Source organism: Poeciliopsis prolifica, unplaced genomic scaffold (genome assembly GCF_027474105.1).
Source record: "Poeciliopsis prolifica strain line A6 unplaced genomic scaffold, Auburn_PproV2 SCAFFOLD089, whole genome shotgun sequence".
Taxonomy (NCBI): Eukaryota; Metazoa; Chordata; class Actinopteri; order Cyprinodontiformes; family Poeciliidae; genus Poeciliopsis; species Poeciliopsis prolifica.
Window position 1 is genome coordinate 5242 of NW_026562464.1, and position 18496 is coordinate 23737.

Genomic DNA, 18496 nt, shown 5'->3' on the forward strand with positions numbered 1-18496 from the left:
GTCCCGGTCGCTACGACTTCCTAGCCCGAGATATGACACTTTGAAAATCCCGCTCGGCCTACCTACCATGGTCTCGGGGTCAAATTTTGACCGATTTTCACACATCACCCCATCCACGCATATGACACATCCCCGCGCTCAGGGCTTCGCCCTGAGCACGGGAACCCCTCTCACGCCTCTCTACCACCCTCCCAACAACACACCATATCTCCAAAACACTCCACCCAGGACCACTCCAGACGCCTCAGCGAGCCCCGAAACGCACTCTAGTGAGGTTCCCCCAACAACCCAACGTAAACACTTAGAGCAATTTCACCCATTTTTCAACTTGCTCCCACCCAAGTACATGACCTCTCCCGCACTCAGGGCTTCGCCCTGAGCACGGGGAACCCGCTCCCGGCTCGATCCGACCTTCCTAGCCGGAGATATCACACTTTGAAAATCCAGGCTCGGCCTACCAACCATGGTCTCGGGGTCAAATTTTGACCGATTTTCACACATCACCCCATCCACGCATATGACACATCCCCGCGCTCAGGCTTCGCCCTGAGCACGGGAAGCCCTCTCACGCCTCTCTACCACCCTCCCAACAACACACCATATCTCCAAAACACTCCACCCAGGACCACCTCCAGACGCCTCCCCGCGCCCCGAAACGCACTCTAGTGAGGTTCCCCCAACACCCCCAACGTAAACACTTAGAGCAATTTCACCCATTTTTCAACTTGCTCCCACCCCAAGTACATGACTCTCCCCGCACTCAGGGCTTCGCCCTGAGCACGGGGAAACCCGCTCCCGGCTCGATCCGACCTTCCTAGCCGGAGATGAAAAATGAATGGGGGTCTATGGCAGCTATAGGAAGGGGAGGGGCTAGGGCCACCAAACTCACAGGGAACCTGGGGGGGCCCATGGGGAGTCTACACACCGAGTTTGGTCCCCTGAGCACTTATGGTTTTTGAGTTATTGAGCGTGAGCACTTTTTTGAAATGAATGGGTGTCTATGGCAGCTATGTCTTAGGAACCAGCCACTTCCACCAAATTCACAGGGTACCTGGGGGACCTCCTGGGGATCCTCTGTGCCAAGTTTGGTCCACCTGGGACTTTTACTTTTTGAGTTATTGAGTGAGCACTTGAGATTTTTGGCTATCATCCTATATCTAACCCTAACCCTAACCCAACCCTAACCCCAACCCCAACCCTAACCCCAACCCTAACCCTAACCCTAACCCTAACCCTACCCTAAAGTCCAAACCCTAAAGTCCAAACCCTAAAGTCCAAACCCTAAAGTCCAAACCCTAAAGTCCAAACCCTAAAGTCCAAACCCTAAAGTCCAAACCCTAAAGTCCAAACCCTAAAGTCCAAACCCTAAAGTCCAAACCCTAAAGTCCAAACCCTAAAGTCCAAACCCTAAAGTCCAAACCCTAAAGTCCAAACCCTAAAGTCCAAACCCTAAAGTCCAAACCCTAAAGTCCAAACCCTAAAGTCCAAACCCTAAAGTCCAAACCCTAAGTCCAACCCTAAAGTCCAAACCCTAAAGTCCAAACCCTAAAGTCCAAACCCTAAAGTCCAAACCCTAAAGTCCAAACCCTAAAGTCCAAACCCTAAAGTCCAAACCCTAAAGTCCAAACCCTAAAGTCCAAACCCTAAAGTCCAAACCCTAAAGTCCAAACCCTAAAGTCCAAACCCTAAAGTCCAAACCCTAAAGTCCAAACCCTAAAGTCCAAACCCTAAAGTCCAAACCCTAAAGTCCAAACCCTAAAGTCCAAACCCTAAAGTCCAAACCCTAAAGTCCAAACCCTAAAGTCCAAACCCTAAAGTCCAAACCCTAAAGTCCAAACCCTAAAGTCCAAACCCTAAAGTCCAAACCCTAAAGTCCAAACCCTAAAGTCCAAACCCTAAAGTCCAAACCCTAAAGTCCAAACCCTAAAGTCCAAACCCTAAAGTCCAAACCCTAAAGTCCAAACCCTAAAGTCCAAACCCTAAAGTCCAAACCCTAAAGTCCAAACCCTAAAGTCCAAACCCTAAAGTCCAAACCCTAAAGAAAGGTTTTCCCAGGCCCACCTATTCCTTAAAATTGATTAAGTTGAATGTATAAATTGATTTAGAAAAAAATTTCTAAATCAATTTATACATTCCACATATAATATACAAGCCATAATTTACATTTCTGTAGAGATTAATGTTATAAATCTCTACCCACTTGTGTTTAAAACCTTTAGCTAAGTTTTTAGCCATTTCATTTAGAAGTGCATAGAAATTGAACTTAACTTCCTATGAACAGGAATCCACATTTGGCATGTACTCCACAATGAAAAATTCTTCATGTAATTTTATGTCCTGCCACATTACAGCTAAATTTGCTAGAGGCAATTTGGCTAAGGTAAGAGAAGCACTTGATCCTGAATACTTTCTGGTGGGGAAAAAAAAGACATTCATTAAGTCATTTTTTTCCAGATTGGTGCATACCTTACTTAGTTTTAAAATTTAACCATTCATTTACAATGCTCCTTAAAATAATTTGCCAATTTGCAGAAATAAGGACTTTAAGATTTACAGTTAGCACTGGGAATTCTTTTTGCAAAAACTGTTACGATATAAATTGCTGCCTTTGTAAATGGTTACTTTCTGTCACTGAACTTTAAATTGACTTCTCAATTTAAAACTGAACTTTAAATTTAATTAAATTAAATATTGGGACTCTACTATATAGTAACATTTTATTTAAAAATCTACAAATATTTTTACTAGGTTTTTCCAGAGAACTACTCTTTAAAGAGATGGAGCTACTGGGGTTAAATAGTGACCAAAAAATTAACATTGAACGTGCCAGTTACAGATTTAAGATTACCAAAATGCACCGCAAAGATCTCTGTGGCACATGAAGAGCATCATGCTCTTTTTACATGGAAGCAGCTAAAAGTGTGTTGGCTGAGGTTGATAATTGACTTTTCAGAGTAAAAATTGGACCCTGCCATTTTACTCCAACAGAAAAAGTGTCCATTGAAGGCCAGATGCCCATATGTAAAAGGTGGAAAACTTCAACAATCCAATGCACAGTTAAAGGGCATCACAAAAATTAGGGTGCATTTTTATTTGCAAGATGCTCTTCTAACAGGAAGATTACAATTGTTACAAGGCTGTTTACACATAACTATAAGCATGATCCCATAAGTGGAAAGTTATGGGAAACCAAACCATCCAAAACATTTTAAGTAGGTTTGGAGTGAATAAAATTAAATGTCATAATATATTCAGAGATTAAAATTAACTGTTTAGGACAGCAGCAATGAAATTGGCTTAGAGAAATGTTACCCTTTAGGGAGATAGACATTAGCCTACCTGTTAGCAGTACTTTGAATAGGCCACATTGCTGAAAGAGTTACAGCTATACTGTGTATCGTTTTGGAGCTCAGAATAATCCTAATCTGAACAGACACTAAAGAGTTTTGGATTTCATTAATCAATTGTGTAACTGCTATCTTTTACATTTAAAATGAATGTCCTGATATGTTAATTTTTCTCATGTCTAAAGAATTTTATTTGGGCTGATTGGGACTTAACCCTGCAATAATAATCCATGCCATGCTAGAGCTCAGGTCATAGGAAGTTAAAGCTATGACTTTAAGCTGAAAATTTTCAGTAATTAAAATTCTTCTGCATTTCTAAGCTGTAGGACTGAATAGAGAATACTAGCTGGGGTGCATGTTGCTGTGTGTGTGTGGCTATTCCTCTAGAAGACTGGACTGCATTTAAGACTCCCGAGTCCTGGAGTCACCTTTCCCACGTGCTGTTCCTATAGGCGGAACCTGGGAAGGCTGATACGTACCGCGCCCCTGGTTTCAAAAACACACTGTCCGTTAACACCGCAAGGTGGAACCAGCATGCCCAGGAAGCAGAAGAGTTCTCCGTTGATTCTCTACTGGTTTGCATTGAAGCCTTGCAACCTGCAAGTTTACTGACTCACCTTAGCTTCCCAGTGCAGAGTGAACGGCACACCAGTAGATAGCAAGGTGTTGCTACCCAGTCATCTTTCCAGGGAAGAACCTGGACCAGCTGCAGACACCTGCTGGGATTCAAACCACCACCCCTGAAATGAGAGGAAAGAGCAATTCTAGTGCCATCATACACCGCAAGACCTCTAGAATGCTCAGTATATGTTGTTGAAAAGGGTTACATAATAACTTCAACAAAGAGAGGAGACTTACCCAATGCAACAAACAGGTGATTTTTGGAAAGAGCACTTCAACAATTCACAGCCATTTCTGACTCATGGTGCTGATTTTTTAAAAATATTTCAAAAGTCATCCTAATTTACCAAGTTTGAAAGAAAAGCTCATCCTGATCACAAGTGTATATGGTTTAGGGTTAGGGGTTGCAGCAAAAAAAAAGCTGATCTAGAAGCTAAAATCTGAAGGCCCACCATGCAATGTATTCTGGGTAATGCTGACAGAAATTTGTAAAGTCATTTCTAAAGTTCAGAATAGATTACCACATTTCTGGCACCTAGCAGAAATTCAGTAATTAGATTTGAAGTTGAGCTGTGATTTCTGTCTTAAAAATGGAGTTTGAAGAAAAATAAAATGAAATAAAAGAGATTTAAAAGAGCAAATTTTTAAAACCAAATTCCAGCCTTCAGGGCAGCATTGGGATAAAACGCCTTCATCCAACAAATTCTCAGACATGACATATAGCTGAGCTGTGGCTAATGTGAAAAAAGAAGCTAAAACATTATTTATGGCCTACTGGGAAACATGTGCAATGAGTGCCTGCAATAAGCCTTTGCATTATTTCAAGTATTTGGATGACATTTAGGGTATAGGGTTAGAATTCAGAGGAGGACTAACCTTAGCAGAGAGAAAAAAAGCAGCTAAAGAAAGTAGATGAATGACTGACTGTGCGCGTTCATAAGATTGTGAGTTTAATGTTGTTCACACAATTCTGTTTCAGTTGAAATATGAGTGTATTTAGTTGATTTATTAGTTTATCTCACTGTTTTGTATTTAAATGAAGCTATGCATAAGCAGCAGTTGAATAACATAAAAATGTTATTACTGACGTGTTCATATGTCAGTTATCATGTGGTTAATGTGATGATATTGAGTTCATAAGATAAGATTAAATAGCTTAAATACATAAATGTTCATGAATAATTTTGATCAGTCTGTAATGTAGGATCAAGTTAGGCTGAAGCAGCAGTATGGAAGAAAAAATAAATACTATCACCTGTAGGTGGCCAGATCAAGAACTCATACAGTTATTAGAGATTAATTTAAAAAGAAATGTCTTTATATTTGATGGCCAATTTTTCTTACAAATTAAGGGCACAGAAATGGGCAAGAAATTTGCACCGGCCTATGCAAATATTTTCAGGGCCAAGTGGAAGGCTGGAGCCCTTAGTACGTGCAGAAAGGCTCCTATGCACTACTACAGGTACCTGGATGACGTCTGGGGGGGTCTGGACTCATCCGGAAGCAAAACTTAAGGAATTCCTCCAGCACCTAAATGCACATAACCCATCCATCACAGTAAAGTCCACGACCAGCCTTAAAGCGGTCAATTTTCTGGACACCATAAAGGAGAAAAGTTTGACACAACACAAAATTGGATATTCAAGTTTTTATCACATCTACAGAGACACAAATAAAACCAGCTACCATCCGAGACACACTTATGCTGGTCTTATCAAATTACATCTTGTTGAATAGAATTTTAAGTTAGCACAATACTGCACAGGATAGTTTTGACACATATGAAATATAACATAGAAAGTTAAAGTACACTCCAGGTTCATATAAATTTAGATGAAACTAAAAACAACGGCTCAATCTCTGAAACGCAGATAAATTCTTAAAAGGAGGATCAGACAGAAAAAAAACAGAAAACACAGGCCTAGACTCCTTGGATCTCTTTAGACAGGGAATCTGTCTGCCAGGCAATTAACAAATTCCTGAGCATGGTTCAAAAGTTCACTAGGATCTTAAAACTTTTTATAAATAATTTTATCTATATTAGAATTAACTATATTTCTTTAAGTATGTTTTTAAATAGTTACTTATTAGATCCAAACTTATAGTCATTATTTAGCATTACATTTTGTGCAAGCTTGTTTAAAATACAAACTACTTCTTGTGGAAACAGTTTGAGGCAGAGATAACACTGCAGCTGCAATCATATATCAAACTGGACAGCGGCTGGTACGAGAAGGGTAGGCCGTATATCTGCTTTTGGGGCTCTTTAGCAGGAGGTGGTGAAATTAACATTAAGACAGCCCACACAAAGGAAAAGAACACACCTCCTAATGCATATATTTAAATGAGGAGAATACGCATTCTATAAATGATTTGTTTTACAGCAGAAGTTCGAATCGCTTGGTGCTGAGTGAGTGGTTCCCAAAAATGCATTTTTGAATCAGGTAATATTCTGTTTTGTCATTGGGTGTTGGCTTCATGATAATCTGGGTGTAAATGGTGGTCTGTTATTCTGTATGTATTTGTATTCACTTTTGGATAAAGTTATGGATATCTGAAATCTGACGTATGATTGCTCTTTTCTCTCTGCACACTTACACAGACACAGGAATTCGGGACAAAGAATTTATTAACGAGCTAAATCAAGTTATTCCTCTTTTTAATTCTTAACAATCTCCTCAGATTCCACAGAATTAGCACAGAAAACAGACTATGAGGAGGCAACTAGGATTCTGTTTTCTGCTTTTTGTAAGGGTTAGGTGGGTGGGGTTAGGGTTTCATCACCTATTCATCACCTATTCACCGATTCATCACCTATGATCACTACATTCTCCTCCTCAGTAGAAAATTTTGTGTATAACATCAAATAGAATTTTAATAAATTCTGATCTGATACATCTGCTTCAAAATTATAGAATAATTGCGGCTTACAAAATAAATATAAACCTGAGGGATTTTCTCATCCATGCTGAAGTAAGACCTTTAAATACACCAAAGGTCAAAGGTAAGGGTGGATTCTTCAAGCAGCTGCACTGGGTACAAAACAAATTTAACAACTGCCAAATCTGTAAGATCTATTATGTGGGTGAGGTGGGAAACAGCCTCCTTACCCGTTTCACTGAACATAGATATATAAAAAAATTTAAAAAACACACATGTACCCCTAGTGCAGCACTTCATACGCCATGGGTGGGATGCAGTTGTGGCTCTGGTGCTGGAATGCAACCCAGCCTGGTCCTCAGCCCAGAGGAGAAGGGCTGAAAGGCTGTGGATCCACACGCTGGACACACGGATCCCCAGGGATCTAAATGAGAAGTAGCTCCATGTGGGGCTCCATGTGGGGACTCCCTGCAGGACATGCCCGTACACCTGGGGGAGGGCAGAGGGTGAGGGGGAGAAGAAAAGAGAAAGGGGTTCAAACTCTTGTATCCCTGACCCTTGACCTTGAACCCAAACCCCAATTCTAACCCCCTAACCCATGGAGAACCGGCTCCCAGCTCCGATCCTACCATTGTGGAGAATATAAGTTTGGTTAGCATAACTTTAGAGATAGTCAACCTTTGCGCATATGAAATATTAAATGTAGCATGAACATTTAGAGTAGATTCTAAGTTAGGTAAATTTAGATAAAGATCCAAACTAAAAAAACAGTTGACTCTCTGAACTCACATATATTACTAAGTCTGGATAAATTACATAAATTACTGTGTCTGGATACTCCCCTTCAGACGGGGGAGTATCCAGACACAGAGTGTCTTGTCTCTTTTCAGGAGTCCAATTCTTTAGTGTTTGTTCAAGACTTCAGTAAAACACTAAAACTTTAAGAAAAGTCTTCTACAAGTATAATGAAATGTATTAAGATAGTTCCTTTAAGCATTAACAGCATGTTCTGAACTAGTTAGTCTCTAATCATACTATTTGCATGCATTTTATATTACTGAAATACAATAGAATTAGGAAACTATTTTACTTCTAAAATATTTCAGGTATTCTAAAAGAGCTTTTTTAAAAGTAGACAACCCTGAAGTTTTTAGAGCAAAACTCATAGTTATTATTTGGTATTGGATTTTTGTGCCAGTTTGTTTAAAATAGAAATCAGTTTCTTGTTGAATCACTGAGACAGGTCATAAATTCTGGTCTGGAATAAAAAGGAGGAGACTGGAACGGGACGACTCTAGTGGAGAATGACCTTTGTTCTCTCCATATTTTGGATTTTAACAGGTCTCAAGCAGGGTAATAAAATTAACATTAAACAGCCATACAAGGGGAGAACCCACCTTCTAATGGATATATTTAAATTAAGGGAATTCACATCCTCATAAAAAAGTCTGTTTTACAGCAGATCCTGAGAGCTGATAGCTGATATTCGATGAGTATGATTACCAGAGGTCACGAGGATGAATCCTATGCCCCCATTTAAATTGTACCTACCGGATCTTTGTTCAGTCTGGGAATGAATTGTCCAGAGGCATACATTGTCACGCACAAGCACGAATGGCTTTGTGAGCAAAACCAGAGGTAACTACAACATTCGAATCTATTGAAACTCCTCAGGGTACAGTACATACTATATATATATATATATATATATATATATATATATATATATATATATATATAGTATGTAATACTCTTGATTATCTAACATATTGGCTTCACCAAAAACAATAGGCTGCAGTGAGCAGATTAGCAGATTTCTAAGGAATGTTTATTTTGGGGGGGGGGGGTAACTGGACACTGGAAGGGGGGCGGGGGAAGTCATTGGGGTCATTAATCACTCATCAATCACTCCTCCGTTAAATTTTGACAGAAGGGTGTCTACATAGTTTTTTTGACATATGGGTGGATTTCATATCAGATATATGGGAGGATTCTAAGCACACAAACCTCTATTAAGACCCAACAAAACAAGTAAGACAATAACTCATAAATTGAACACTTTTCACACAATTAATAGCTATTATTTCTTTCTTTACAATTCAGCACCTTCATAAAACTCCCAAGCTTGCATATTTTACAACATATAAAATGAAACACAACATTCAAACCACATTTCTTATAGAAGGTACAGATGCACCAATGAGGAAGTATGTTATACTGCTGTGTGACAAAACAAACTTTGAACTAGCTTCCTCTTTCTTGGTAAACTGGACGCAACATATGTTTCTAAAAGCCTAAATTTTAAACAGCATGGTGCAACACCTGCTACCCTAGTCCTGCCCCACCGCTGCCTTTACAAAGCTGTTTGGTCCAAGAGTGTGTTTGACTTATTTCATCAAGATGAAGAAACTCGTTGTGTTTGCTGCTCTGCTTGTTTGCTGTTCTCAGCAAGGGAGACTTCCATGGGTAAGTGAGCCAGAAAACCTTCTTCTGACCATTGACTACACTGAGTTAGGCAAAATACTTTTATTTTTGCTTAATTTTTTTACCAGTGTGCAAGAAAGAAGGCACACAGAGCAAAGTCTGCTTTGTAATAATTATGAATGTGCACAATGTTGAAAACATTCAAGTAATAAGTAATATTGCTTCAAGATCAGAAATATACATTATTAAGCAAACATCAGTGGTGTTTTATTTTAATTCTGTTTGCACCAAAACAGAAGTTTAACTAATAATTTCAAGTAATTCAAAAGAAAATGCATTTTAAATTTTTAAGTGAAATATAATTGAGACATTTTTAAATCAGTGTGTTCTGGGTTGATTGGGCTACCACACTGTTATTTCCACTTAAAATTGCCAAAAAATATGCATAGACATATCTAGTTGGAAGCACATTATTAGAACCTCATGACTCAGCATTCTGAAGGAGGTTTGATAATTAGCTTGGTCTGCTCCTGAAGAAATGTAGGCTACTCCAAAACTCATCATGGGGGCCTACAGCCAACTCTTACTGCTGGTTATATTAAAGTCCATGTTTGCACAGTCAGAGACAGACAACTTGCTTTGTAGGAAAAACATGAAGCCAGAAAATAATCACAGAAGCTGTAGAAAAAGACTGGGTCTGGAATAATGTCCGTGGGATAGATGAGTCTAAAACAGAATGATTTTCATACAGAAACGGAGGACATGTTTGGTGGACATATTTACCCCTGACAGTAACCACATCAGTTGGTTACCATTTAAAAGTGTAAATAGTAACCAACTGATTTGCAAGAGAATAATTACTTGCAGGTGTACATCATGTATCCATATTATAGCTGGAAATAACCCAGTCTGTGGTCCAAGACAAAAAAGGCAGAATGACAAAACGGTGGTGCTATTTTTTCACCTCTTACCCTCGAGCTGCATTTCCATTCTATTTGTGTACTGTACTTTGTCAATATTCCGCTAATGTGAAGAAAACAAACTCTTTTGCGATTGCTATGTTTCTAAGTTTCTTGCCCACATGCCCACAGGAGATATCAGTAAAAGATTTTTATTGAAAAAACACAGATTAAGTGAGTAGAGAACAAAGGATTCCAGGGGAGGGCTCACGGTGAGGTCGGCACACTAAGGAGTAGCAGAAGAGATGGCAAGATCAGGGGTAATCGGAAATGGGAGATGTAAGACTAAATGAACTGAAACTACTTGAGAAAATTATGATCTCGGTCTGGGAGGGGAGACTGTGGGTTCGGGGTATAGGTTCACTATGTGAGTCTGATGAAGATCCAGGTTCCAGAAGCGGGGTTTGTTTGTGGAGGCTGTGGTGGAGGGTGGACAGGTAAGCTCAGACATAGAAGACGAAATGAGGAGCGGTCTGACAGTCAGGTGAATAATCCGGAAAGATGAGGATGGGACTCGGGCAAGCAGTGGGTTTGATCCATGGTGTCACAAGGAAAGGAAATACAGAATGGGGTCTTCTCGAGGAGGAAACTCGGCGTCACAAAAAATACATGAAGAGGGGAAAACAACAAGAATAATTACTTAGAGAATCTCTCAGTGAATACACAGAGGAAGCTCGCTTTGGGGGCTCAAGAGTACCATGTAGACTAACACTCAGATGACAAAGTACTGGTAGTCGGCTCCTCTTAAGCTCCAGGACTGATGAGATGATTAAACACTGGTGCACTAAACCATGGCACATTCCTCCAGGGAAAAGCACCCCTATGATGCCATCTGGTGAATAAGTGGTAAGAAGCAGAAAAGCCAAAGAAAACCCAAAACCCTGATTCCCAACAAAAACACAATTATAATCATGCATGAATACTTTTAAGTCAAGCGATTACCTCATCCTACCTGCAAAAACCTTTTAAAAATTGGTGTTTTAATGAAGCAAACTTAATTTCAAAATGTCAAATTGAGTAATTAATATAATATGGTTGATGGAAACACAGCTTCTGTATTTCTTGCATCCTTGCTCAGTCATTTGGATAACTCCAGGCAGTTCATCATGCATTTGTCCTTCATATTAAAAAAAACATCAGTTAATCATTGAGAAAATTGTATCTCAGTTTTCAAAGGTAGCTTTAATAAAGCCTGCACCATAATTTATGGAGGAAAAGTAAAAATGTTTTCCCAAAGCAAAATTTTCAGTTGTGATCTTGGGTGCTTGCAATTCACAAAGAAACAAAGATTAAAATGTTCATTTCATAAGTAATATTACTCTCTAAGAGTGGCACACAGTTTTTCAGGTAGTAGGGTTATGTTTATTTCACTACCTTCATATTGGGCTTTTATTGCCATAAAAGGCCATAAAAGCCCAATGTCAGAGCAGCTTGGCACAGATAAATGTTTTTTTCAGTATCTAACATCTGCAAAAGCAGAGCCACACAACTTACTTTTTCATGTGCTACCACCTCGATAAGTAACTTACTGGAATAATATCATTGTGTTTCTTTTGTAGGCATCAGGTTTTCCGGATTGTGCCGAAAGATGATGTCCAATTGGCCCTTGTCAGAGTTTTGGAAGACATATTGGATTTGGAGGTTATTTTGCAATTTAAACTATTCATTTGACAGTGGAAGTTAAAACAACACAGACTTATGCAGCATGTGAAACATCCGTGTGTTTTTACAGCTGGACTTCTGGAGACGGGTGACCCCTGTGGACATCAGAGTTCCCTCTCACAGCCTGCAGGTTGTCAAGAGTTACCTGGAGAATCACAGCATCAAGTACTTCACCATGATTAAAGACCTACAGGTGTGTTACAAAACTCAACAATATATAGTGTAGCCTTCTATAGGGTGAGGTTTGTGAAACCGCATTGGTGTTCCATCACACTCTTTGTTTCTGAGGCATCACTTAATCAGACAATGTTGCAGGCTTTGCTGGATGAGGAGCAGAGCCAAATGAAGTCCGCTGCTCTGGCTGGAAACACTGACAACTTTGACTACGCCAACTACCACACCCTCAGTGAGGTTAGTTTAAGTTAAAACACCTAGACAAAAATGTCTTCGTTATATGACAACTTGACATTAACCAAGACGTCATGATCTGACATAAGTTTGTTATAAAAGTATTACTGATTAAACTTTAAAAAATATGTAGCTTTATGTTATTAAAGCTAAAGTAGAATTAGTAATATTTTTATAACAAATTTATATCAGATCATAATTTTTGGTTAATGCCAAATTACAAATACATTTTGAATAATGTCAACTTTGTATTAAAAGTGTCATGATTTACCGAATGATACTTTATAACAACAGTCATTAATATTCATGAAGACTTGTTCGTGTTTATTACAAGTGTTATGACATGTTTATGATGGTGTTATGCCAGTCTTCTTCACAACCCGTCAAATAAAGTGTTACCATAATGAGTTTAATTTTTTACATTCGGAAGCTCATTACCTTTCACATTCCCAGAAAAGCCAGTTTTTAACATTTCTCTTACATTTGAAAAAATATGGTTTACTTATTTTGGCATAGCTCCAGTTTTACTTGCCCTATTAACACAATTTAAAACCTAATGTGTAGTTTATAATGTGCACTTCAAGCAAAAGTTGAAAGTGAGACTGGGGGAGGCGGAGTCTTGCTGCTGCAGCATCACAAATCAGACATGTTAAAAGATATGATGCCTCTGGACCCCCATGATTTAATGCATTGATACCCACGAATGAAAAATCGCTACTTTCCGAGGGGGAAATGTGTTTTTATAAATATATATAAATATTGTAGAATCGATATAATTATACATCCCTAGTTTTATGTCGCATAATAAAAATGGCACCAAAGATTCCAAAATTCAACTTCACAGTCAGGATGAATCTTTTTGACTTCCTTTCAGATCTACAGTTTCCAGGACATGCTAGGCTGAGAATCCAAAGTTGGTCAGCAAGACAGTGATCGGTCAGAGCTATGAGGGTCGTCTGCTTAATGTTCTCAAGGTAGAAGACGTTTCTGAAAATCTAGTCTCTTTCTAAACCAAACCATGACTTCAAATGGAAAAGGAAATCACACAACCAACCCATTTATCATTTGCACTTTGTTGTGCCTAAGTTCTTTCTCTTTCTTGTCTCTACAGTTCAGCACTGGTGGAAGCAACCGTCCTGCTATCTGGATCGACACTGGAATCCATGCCAGAGAATGGGTCACTCAGGCCAGTGGAATTGTGTTCGCCAAAAAGGTAGTTTGATACTTTACATTTTACACCTGTAAATGCTGTAATATTTATTTGTTGCTTTTTGTTTGCAGATTGTGACAGAATATGGAACAGACTCTGCTCTCACTGAAATTCTTAACAGAATGGATATTTTCTTAGAGATGGTGGTCAACCCTGATGGATACCACTTCACCCACACCAACGTGAGATGGGCACAGTTAAACATAAACCATAGGACACTGTTATTCTTAAAACTGAAAATATGCTTCTTTTTAGGAACTTTATCATTTCACTAACATGTGAGATCAGGTGCACATACGAGAACAACTAAAAAGAAAAAAAAAAAACATTTGATTTGTTTCCAGAACCGAATGTGGCGTAAGAACAGGAAGCAGAATCGGGGCTCCAGGTGTGTCGGTGTGGACCTAAACCGGAACTGGAATGCTGGGTTTGGAGGTAGAACTTTCTGTCCATAAGGAAAATTTAAACAATCGACGATGAGCAAAACTAAAAAGTTAATTGCTCTATAACAATATAACTATGGTTATAGTTTAGGTTTCAAACCTAAACTATAAAATTCAGCATAAGACATGGAAAATGGTGGTCAGTAAATCAAATGAACTTTCATTTTAATTCTTATTTATTTTATGAGTTATTCTTCTAACTCTAAATCTGTGCAACACTTTGATCAACTTTAATGTTGTGTAGTGTCTTATCAATAAATTGGTGTGACATTCCTTTCGACCTTGTAAATTCCAGGATGCATTCATTTACTTAATCCAATTTAATCCACGTAAAATAATTATCTCAAACTCTTTGTCTTTCCTTTTTTTGTACTCTGATGCTTAAAACATTTAGGACACGGTTCTAGCAACAATCCATGCTCAGAGATCTATCGTGGAACCAGGGCTCATTCTGAGGCTGAAGTCAAGTCCATTGTAAACTTTGTGAGGTCACACGGCAATATCAAGGCCTTCATCTCCATCCATTCCTACTCACAGATGCTTTTGTTCCCCTACGGATACACCAGGAAACCTGCCAAAGACCAAGCTGAGCTGGTAGAAATATTTCTGCTCCAGTCCTTTGCACAGAACTCTGTTATTCTTAATCAAACAAGAAACAAGAAAATTTAGAAGGTAAAATTTATATACCTTTGAAGCTCTTTTGTTTGGTAACTATGGTCAGTTTCATTCTGCAGGACCAAGTTGCTCAAAAGGCCGTCACTGCTCTGGCGTCCTTGTATGGCACCAGCTACAGATATGGCAGCATCATCACCACTATCTGTGAGTCCCCAAAGCATTTAGGCTCAGTAAACTTCATTGTGCATTTGCAAGAGATTATTTCCTCTTCAGCATGGTGTGCTGTTTGTAAAGTTACATCTTAAAAAATTAACAGCACTTTCTAAGTTTGGGGAAACAAAGCAGGAGTTCATTTTTCAAAGTCATATTTTCACTAAATATTTAACTCAGAAGCTAAATTGTTAGTACGAAAATTTAGCTTTTAAATTAAATATTTAGTTTACAGCTAAATACTTAATTTAGCTGTAGATGTCTAATTCTAGACTAAATTTTTAAGTCTGCGTAAATATTTGGCTAGCGATCTAAATACTTAGTTACAAAGCTAAGTATTTAGTTTGTAAAAAAAAGTTTGGCTTGGAAATTAAATATTTAGTTTACAAAATAAATATTTAGCTCAGACTTAAACATTCAATTGGAAATTAAATACTTATTTTACAAACTAAATACTTAGCCTCCTAACTAAATATTTGAAGACAAAATAGAATTTGAAATACTTAATCAAAAGATTCAGCTTGTGAATTAAGTATTTAATTTGAGATTCTAGTTTTTACAAATATCTGGATAACATGTTGACTTTGAAAAACAAACACCCACATTTGTTCCTCTATGACTGGCTAACAAAACCAAAACAGTGCAGTAAAAAAAATTTTCACTGTAATTTTACAAACAGATGTACACAACAATTCAGACTCACTTACAGCATAAAAGTACCTGTAGTGTTTTGGTGTATCAAAATAAATAATATAACCTCTTCTTGTTAAGCTAGTTTTCAGCAACATAACTTAATTTGGGTATTCAGAGGAAATCAGACAACAATTGTGTAAAGTACCTTTGTTTTCACTGCAGATCAATCTAGTGGAGGCTCCATCGACTGGACCTACAACCAGGGAATCAAGTACTCCTACACCTTTGAACTGAGGGACACCGGCCACTATGGCTTCATCCTTCCTGCCAATCAAATTGTTCCCACTGCCAATGAGACGTGGCTCGCTCTGAAGGTCATTATGGATCACACCTTCAAACCCTTACTAAAAGAACAGAGTGAAAGCCTTGAGGCCTTTGATGTAGTTCTATTTGTAAACATAAAACAAAGAAAATAAAAATGCAAACAGGATTATTGTTGTTTTATGTATGGAACAAGTACTGTGAAAGTGATTCTGCATTTTATATCTGGATTAGTTAAAAATATATAGACATGGATTTACATGTGTCATAATAAAAAAGTTGGTTTTCTATCACCTCAAGAACATTTCCAATATTGAAAGAGTGATGGCGCATAAAGATCTTGAGCAATTCATCCATCTGTTTATCTTCAGATAAAAAAGAGAACATTTATAAGTGTACTTCTAATGCCGTCATAATACAAATTTGACCTCAAAATACTGATTATAGTGTTGAACAGGGGAAAATGATTGTTTTCTTTTATGGTTTATTATTGCTTTTTTTGTTTGCTTTGCATGTATATTGTTTTGGGTTGTTGCTTTTCTTTTTCCTTTTCCCTTTTGACAATCCAAACACCCTGGACTGAAGGTGGTTGTCTCGGGAGGCGGGCGCACTAATTGGCCACCCAGACAGGTGTCAGCAGAGGCTGATTAGAGCCAAAATAAAGGGAGCTTGGCTGGGAAGAAGAGAGAGAACTGGTTCTGCAGCCACGGGAACTGACACACTGTGGGGAGCAGACGGAGCCCGCTCATCCGGCACAAGCCATCGGGAGTTTGGACAGACGGCCCAGTACAGAGAATCAGGGCAGAGGGTAACCTCTGCCCGCGCCTGTAAGTAAAGTTTCTTTCTGGTCGAACTGATCCTGCAGAAAGCTGGCAAAAAGCACGTCTTCCGACGGAGCAGTCAGGTGCAAGGTATTTTAATCAAAAGAGTCACAAGTAGTGGCACAATAAAAACTGTTCTTTATAAAATCCAATGTTCCATAAAAAAAAGGTCACCCGTTGAAGGCCACAGGTTGGGCTCCGCTTATTTTCTTGTTCGTGGGCGGTGATCTATGTGTAGCGCGCACTACAGCCGGCCGCACAGCGCTCCACCACCGCTCCACTCCTCGGCGTGCCACACCCCCTTACGTTTCGGTCCAACTAGAAGGAAAGAACAGGAAAGCGCCAGCATCCCCGCACCAGAACTCCGTCGGAAGACGTGCTTTTTGCCAGCTCTCTGCAGGATCAGTTCGACCAGAAAGAAACTTTACTTACAGGCGCGGGCAGAGGTTACCCTCTGCCCTGATTCTCTGTACTGGGCCGTCTGTCCAACTCCCGATGGCTTGTGCCGGATGAGCGGGCTCCGTCTGCTCCCCACAGCGTGTCAGTTCCCGTGGCTGCAGAACCAGTTCTCTCTCTTCTTCCCAGCCAAGCTCCCTTTATTTTGGCTCTAATCAGCCTCTGCTGACACCTGTCTGGGTGGCCAATTAGTGCGCCCCGCCTCCCGAGACAACCACCTTCAGTCCAGGGTGTTTGGATTGTCAAAAGGGGAAAAGGAAAAGAAAAGCAACCCAAAACAATATACATGCAAAGCAAACAAAAAAAGCAATAATAAACCATAAAAGAAAACAATCATTTTCCCCTGTTCAACATCCCCCCACACTTTACAATGACAGTCCCTGTCACTCATCTTCTGCTCTGTAGCGAGCAGGTGGTCGTCCTAGGTTTTGCTCTGGCAGAGCGCCGAGGTCCTAAAACCTCTTCCTGAAAAGGAGCTGAGGGGGTAAACATGACACCATAAAACGGGGGACTAATACAAGTCTCTGCCACACTCTCCTTGCTAGCTACCAGCTGGGGTTCGTCCTTTAAAGGCGTGATACAAAGTTTCAGTGCATTGCGGTGCAGCATCTTTTCACGGCCTCCCTTCCCTGGTGCACCTTGGGTGCCCAAGTACAAAGGGATTGAAAGTGAACTTAAATATGTGGACTGGAAAGAACAAGTGCATGGACTTTTAAATGCTCAAGAATTACAGAGGCAAGGAAAGTGGACATTTTAATAGGGGCTCTTGCTGGGGAAGCGAAGCAACAGGTTAATGTTTTAGATGAGGCTGAGCGAGACCAGGTCCGCAAGATTTTAAATCATTTGGACACATTGTATGGTGATAATACTCCAGTTGCTGTGTTAAGGTCACAATTTTATGGTTGCATTCAGAAACCTGATGAATCTGTAAAGTCTTTTACTTTAAGGTTGAGAGAACTGTGCCGCAGGTTGCGGCAGCGCAGCTCTGATGATGCACCTACGGATCCAAATTTATTGGACCAGATGCTACTTGGCCTGCGTGAAGGTCCCCTGTCTCACACACTCCGAGCCTATGTGCGACACAATCCTAGAGAGGACTTTGTCGCTGTTCACCGAGAGGCATTACAGCTCGAAGAGGAACATAATGGCTCACAAAGACTACAGAGTATGTGTTTTGCAGTAGGTGAGTCAACACAGAACCGATTGTCTGACTCCAACTGGAAAGAAGATTTCAAAAAAGAAATAATGCAGGATGTTAAAGAACAAATGAAAGATTTGGCAAAAGAAGTAATTAATGAGATCAGACCTTTTTTACAACAAAGTCAGGGAGCTGTTGCTGCTTCAGGGGTGTCAAGACCACCACAAAGACGGCCTGGGTATTCCCGTGGCTGGACCAGGGATGGACAACCTATCTGCAGGCAGTGTAAGCGGGCGGGGCATTTTGCCAGGGAGTGCCGAGCACCTGATGGGGAACAGCCAGCTTTAA

The 18496-nt window shown here is 39.7% G+C and overlaps 1 protein-coding gene across 1 annotated transcript; it reads left to right on the forward strand.

Moving 5' to 3' along the window:
* The first annotated feature begins 9215 nt into the window (after window positions 1-9215).
* LOC129353371 (carboxypeptidase A1-like) lies at window positions 9216-18496 on the forward strand. The gene is given in 15 exon segments (XM_055022667.1): window positions 9216-9284; window positions 9286-9314; window positions 11791-11872; window positions 11964-12086; window positions 12209-12304; window positions 13176-13198; window positions 13200-13275; window positions 13413-13514; window positions 13583-13693; window positions 13856-13946; window positions 14349-14548; window positions 14689-14773; window positions 15635-15829; window positions 17979-18175; window positions 18356-18496. Coding segments are annotated over 15 exon segments (1587 nt in total). The 5' UTR covers window positions 9216-9248.